Raw genomic sequence first — 6,000 nt, 5'->3', positions numbered from 1 at the left:
TATGTATACTGGAAAAAAAATGCATACGGCTTGATGAAGTTGTCTCTTCCTCCATGTGCTCTATTACAACTAACTCTCTGCTGTCTTGTTTTTGAAAATGTGCTCTGTGGAAAGTGTGCGTCTTCCTTGTATTCATCCTCACACACACACACAAAAAAAATCTGAAGATGTTTCTGTTATCTTCACAGCTTCCTGGTTGACGAGAGACAACATGATGTTTCACCTGAGAATGCGAATGATTCCGAGGGGTTGTTGATTAATTTATTTTATCTTTATTTTCAGGACTGCCAGGATGGTGGATAAGAACATTTACATTGTCCAAGGTGAAATCAATGCAGTGGTGGGAGCCATAAAGCGCAACGCCCGATGGAGCACTCACACACATCTGGTAAGTTCTCTGGAATTGATGCTGTCTGTTCATGCTGTGTCAAAAACATCTGCTTTAGGAAGGTCCTGATTTTTAGCACTCTTGGTAGCACTTCTGTAAGTACAGTTGCAATTATTTTCTGCATTATTTCATGGTAAGCAGTTTAGGCTTTTTTTGCTGTACCTGTGTGTGTCACTGACTGTCAGAGGTACAAAACTGAAATTCTCCCACTTTTAAACCTTGTGAATAGTAAAAACAACATTGTATTCTGTCTTTCTGTGTGGGAATATCATAAAATTATTTCAAGGCCATTCAGTATTTTTAAAAAACTTTTATCTCCTGTTGCATCAGGGATTTTGAAGATATGGTTACTCTTGATTTAGAACATTTTATATATCTTTTTGTGTCCTACTACAGATCATATCCTTTATCAAGAGATGTATGAAACAAAAAACTGGAGAAATTGTTACATGCAGGCCATTTTTCATATGGCACAGTGTCTTTGCTCTGTTTTGTGCCTGCTGACTATATTCCTGACTGAAACATGTTAATGGTTTCCAGTCTCTTTTGTCAAAAGCCGCTAATACAATTCTTCTAGATGTAATGACGTCTTGGTTTGTGTATGGGTTCCCCAGTGTAAAGGTGTGTCGGCAGAGCTGCGGGTGTGTTGCACTTGAAAATGTCATATAAATGGCAGGCAGGTGGCTGTCAGCCACACAAATAGCTTCAGTCCATCGAAGGGCAGGGCCTTCTTGCCATTAGTTGCTCTTGCCACTCAGGGTGTGTGGCTGCAGATGTACACATGTGTTTGGAGGAAATACTTCTCCTCCTTATTTTTATATAACAAAGATAGACCGAAATTAAAGGATTCAATTATTCATATAAAATTCACACAATTATTCTTTCTTCAAAATATTTGAGTGGCACCAAATATTGTTGTATTTCTCTTCTCATTACAAATTGTTGCATAGATTAACTTTGCTGAAAATCCTGATGAGCCGTTTCAGTATGGTTTGGGATAGATTTGCCCCAAAATTTATTGAAAATCAGAGGGCTAATCAGAAATACTTCTAAGGACAACAAAATGAAACCAAGATGCCCAGTCTTTAATGTGCTTTTTGGCGTTTGGACTCTACAGTGTTGGGTAGCCCTAGAAGGAAGATAATATGCTTCTCTTAATTTTAATGGAGTAAGTAGATTGAAAGTGATAAACTCAAGCTTTGTTACTTCCTTGAAATGAAGGTGAAGTCTTTATGGATCCATTATTAATACATGCCTTCAGGAATGTTGCTTCCTTTGTCAATGACTTTCTTTGTATATGTAATCTATAGGATGAAGAAAGGGATCCCCTGCTGCATAGCTTTAGCCTTTTAAAAGAAGTACTGAATAGTAAAACAGGTAAGCTTATAGAGTTTTGCAGGTATGTGCACCTGGTAGCGTATATATGGATAAGTTTTTTGGACTTGTACAGCACTGTTTTTTTCTAATGCTTCAATCATCCTAAATATTGACAAAATGGAGAAATATGATTATACTTCTATATAAATAATATCAGCGTGAAACTAGTAAACATATAACACTACTTGCACTCTCTGGAAACTATATATTGCCTGTACAATTCCATACTGTTTAAGAAATTAGAATAACAAATGCAAGCACATACACGTACTGTTAAGATTTAATCCACCCAAGAAGCCCTGGTATGTTGTAAATCGGCTTATCCCAAGTTGTTACTGCTTTTTAAAACTTGCCTCCAACACCATTGTTTTTCGATAAGATGAATGAATTTGCTTCCTTTTTGTCAAACTGTTGTTTGTTTTTGTGTATTGTGTAGTATGGATGTAGTACTTGTGGATAACACTCTATGTTTATAAGGTAACAGAAAAACCCCTCCCTACCTCTGACGTGTTTCTTCAATGCACTGAAGTCTATAGTCAAATATATGGTGTATTGTTGTGTGTAATATCATGTGAATGATGGGAAGAATCTGCTTGGAAAGGAGCCTCCCGTTATCTGATTCTTCTTTATGCGTGGCTGTGATGTGGACTATGACCAGGTTTTTGGTCCTCCCTCTTTTCCCACTATCCTCTGAGATTTTCTCCATTGGTTGTTTCGGGAGTCTTTGTTTAACTTAACCCAGGAGTCTGGAAGGCTAATCCTGAGCTGCATGTGGCATTCTGAAGGTTCACCACAGGATTTGTCATCTTACTGATTTTAATATTTAAAAGTAAACTTTGTTTCTGGTCTCTTTAGTCCAACTAGTGTTCAGAATTGCAAGTTTGAGATGGACTATTTACATTTCTGCTTGTGGACCATGCTCTTCCAATGTTAGTGCTGAGCCTGCTATCCCCTTAAAAACATACCTTCAGTAAAACTACAGTAGTGCAGCTGCTTGTCGTTGAGAGTTTCTGAGAGCATCTGCCATCTCTGACCTGTTGTCCTTCCTCTTCTATGCATACCTGCAAGTGTAGTGCTTTATTTTTCCTTGTTTGATGGACTTTCCTTGATAAAGGAAGTCTCATGTCAGGTTATGTCATATGGACCTCTTAGGAAATTTCTGCATACTTTGCATTTCTGGATAATATCTTGTTTAGAATTTGTTTTGGGGGGATGATTTGTCCCCCCAAAATGTGACAGACTGGATTTACAGTTTTTGTAAGCATGCTCATCTTCTGTAGGATGTGAGCACAGTCATCAGAAGTTTTTTAGGAGGAAATACTTACTGGGTCTAATCTTTCATTTCAGTGGTATGAAGCTTTCTTCAAAGTGAGGCTGCTGATTCACTGTTGTTGCTAATATATTATTTGATTAATAACAAGTGAGAATATTGTGATACTTAAATAAATGCAATATGAGTAAACAGTAGGGACCGTTGAGTACCTAGATATGATTTGCTGTTGACTTGCCTGGAAAACCTGCAAGCCAACTATCTGCTCATGTTAGAGAAAGCAAAGTTTTATGTACTGAGAGATTCAGAGACTGAAACTGAATTAGTAGAGGCATCTTGTGTATGTGGTTAATACTGAACTAATAATTGCTTATATGTAATGATACTGTATTGGTTTGACTGTGTGGGGCTCTAAACACATTATTTCAGCTTCACTGGTTGCTATTTATAGACTGATGTCTTGAAATAAATATAGTTGCTATGCTGCATTTCTTTCAGTTTTAGGTATGGGATGGTTCCCAAGTAATACTTTGAAAGATATGGAGCTTCCTGTCTCGTCTTCCAAGCAAGGAAAAGTCCAAGCTTAGTTTTCTTGCCTAGACCTTCCTTTCATGTCTCTTTCATTAGCTCATGGAAACACATTGCTTTTATATTTAAATTTATTCAAGCTGTAATCTTTGACATTTGAGTTAGCTTTTAGTACAGTTTTGCATTTATAGTAATATATATTATGTATTTTCTCAATCCCCCAAGAACCCGTTTTAATCTGTTCCGGATGCAAATTTCAGGCTGCCTTGTCCCATCTCCCCTCTTGCTCTCGCCCTGCCTTCCCCTCCCCCATGGCGCGTGTTTGATCAGGTGTGGCAGGAATATCCACTGTCAAGCTGCGCCCTTTATATCAGTCAATATTATCCTTCCTTCCCTCCCACTCCCTTCATTCTCCTCTGGGCTTTACCAGTTGATTTATAATTTTGGAATTCTCATCGGAGTCTGTAATACAGTTTGTTCATTATTTAACCAAAACCTGTTTAATGAGCAAAGAGAGGCAATGTAAATGTTAGGCATGTTGCAGTGGAGTACCTTTTGTTCTCCTCTGAGCTAGTGGGTATTAACTCTGTCCTGGCTGTGATGCTCAAATACCCTGGTCAAGGGTATAAAGGCACCCTATGCCTCCAGCAGCTAAAGATTCTCATTTCAATATGTTGTTCCTCAAGAGTAAGTAAATTATATAACCTGATTTATTTGATTACCAAAAATAGTAAATCCTTGCATGCAACCAACTTGTAGTATCCCACCCCACTGCAGCATCTAAGCAGGCTCTTGAAGGCTGCATCTGGAGAGGGTGCAGAGACTGCTGTGATTGCGATAAGAGTAACTTCTTGCTTCTACAGTCCAGCTTTAAGGGCCCCAGACCTGGATTATGTAGAATGATCCTATTGCTCTTTAAATCCTAATTGTGAAATTTAAGTTCTGTGGTAGTTCTATATAGATTTATGAAAGCTATTTAATCATTTGAAAATAAGAAGTGTGTGTGCTCTGATCCACTTTTTCACTTGGTATATTTTATGTCATTTTTTTACACTTTGCATGTGCTGCATGTATGCTAATATTATTGATAGTAGTTGCCTGAAAGATAGATAAGAAAGAGATTCTGGCATCTCAAGTGTGGTAGAGGTTAGTCCAAAGCAAGTTTAACAGCTGAATGCTCGTACTAAGACAGGCAATGAAAAGCCAGGTTTGATGTGGTATCTCGTTCCCAGTGCTCTGAAATAAACAAAATTCAGCATCCTGAATTACGATCAGATGCAAACACTGATTATTAAGCTTTACCATATGTGCAAAATTGAAATAAACTATATCTTCAACAGTTATTTAGAAGCTGATGGAAAGCTTAGTAATGATACCTCTGAATCTGGGTTCAGTGTTGTCACAACTTACTCAAATTACTTTAAAAAGAAGTTATGTTTATCTGCAAAAATATCTCTGGATGAAATCATGGTTATACTTAATTTTGTCAGTTATGTTATGGATTGGAGTCAACAAAAAGGAACTTTTTGTCATCCAGTGATGACTTAGCACCTTTCTTTTCCTGAGCATTTCCAAGTTAAGGTGTCCTTGAGTTCAGCAGAACGATTGAGTTGGGCAGGGAGTTTTTATAACAAAATGGCTGGGAGTATGAATTAATTATAAGCCCATCTTTTTCTATGAATCTAATGAGGATTGGATTTCCCTGAATCTTGTAGCTGTTTGAGTTCAGGCTATTCCAGTATGATGCATCAGTTAAATTCAGAGCAGATACTTCGGTAATAGTTCTCCAGAAAGTGAAATGAAGGGTACTCTCTGTAAATGGTAATAACTCCGAGCTACAGGAGCTACAGAGGCTAAATACCAGGAGGCAGAGCTAAATTTGCTAGCCCTCCAGCTCACCTATTTGCACTTAGCTCTGATTTGGGGCTGAGTCAGTAACAAGGCTTTTCATGAGTGAGTTCCTGCTTAATGGTGTGTAGGATGACTTTAGGTCAGAAAATGACTGAATGCAACTGCCTCGGACGAGGCAGCTCTGCAATGCGAGAAGCAGGTGTTTGTGGAAAGTGTGTGCATCAAGAGTCTATTTAAATAAGGTTTAAAGTAGGTAAACACACCTGTGAAGAGGTGCTTGTGTATATTTTAGGGCCATGAGTGTCAGACTGGAAGGTCTGAGTCCTTTTATCCTCTAGTGGTTCAGAGTTGGTGCATTTAAACAGGAGCTGCGAAGTAAGCTGTTAGAAGCACTCTGATTTCATGCACATTCATGACATTTTAAATGAATGCTTATGCAGTGGGTTCAGAAGAATCTTTTCATGGCTTATTTCAGACAAGAAGCTGTTGCAAATCTCCATCTTTAGAGGGTTGGCTGGGGCATTAAGAGCTGGCTAAAGGTCAAATGACTGTAACTGTAAGAGAGCCTTTGCCCAGTGTAGTGATT

At 38.2% G+C, this 6,000-nt stretch overlaps 1 protein-coding gene across 1 annotated transcript in view; it reads left to right on the top strand.

Moving 5' to 3' along the window:
• The first annotated feature begins 266 nt into the window (after positions 1 to 266).
• The window catches only part of GBF1 (golgi brefeldin A resistant guanine nucleotide exchange factor 1), an 88,291-nt gene continuing 82,557 nt past the window's right edge, over positions 267 to 6,000 (top strand). Inside the window, exons 1-2 of the mRNA XM_088528820.1 lie at positions 267 to 388; positions 1,699 to 1,765. Coding sequence (XP_088384946.1) covers positions 293 to 388; positions 1,699 to 1,765 — 163 coding nt within the window. The 5' untranslated portion in view covers positions 267 to 292. The remainder of the gene's footprint in view (positions 389 to 1,698; positions 1,766 to 6,000) is intronic.

This window comes from Tinamus guttatus, unplaced genomic scaffold (assembly GCF_059628265.1).
Source record: "Tinamus guttatus ecotype Peru unplaced genomic scaffold, ASM5962826v1 Tinamus_guttatus_pri_ptg000314l, whole genome shotgun sequence".
NCBI lineage: Eukaryota > Metazoa > Chordata > Aves > Tinamiformes > Tinamidae > Tinamus > Tinamus guttatus.
This window is presented reverse-complemented; position numbering and strand designations above follow the sequence as displayed.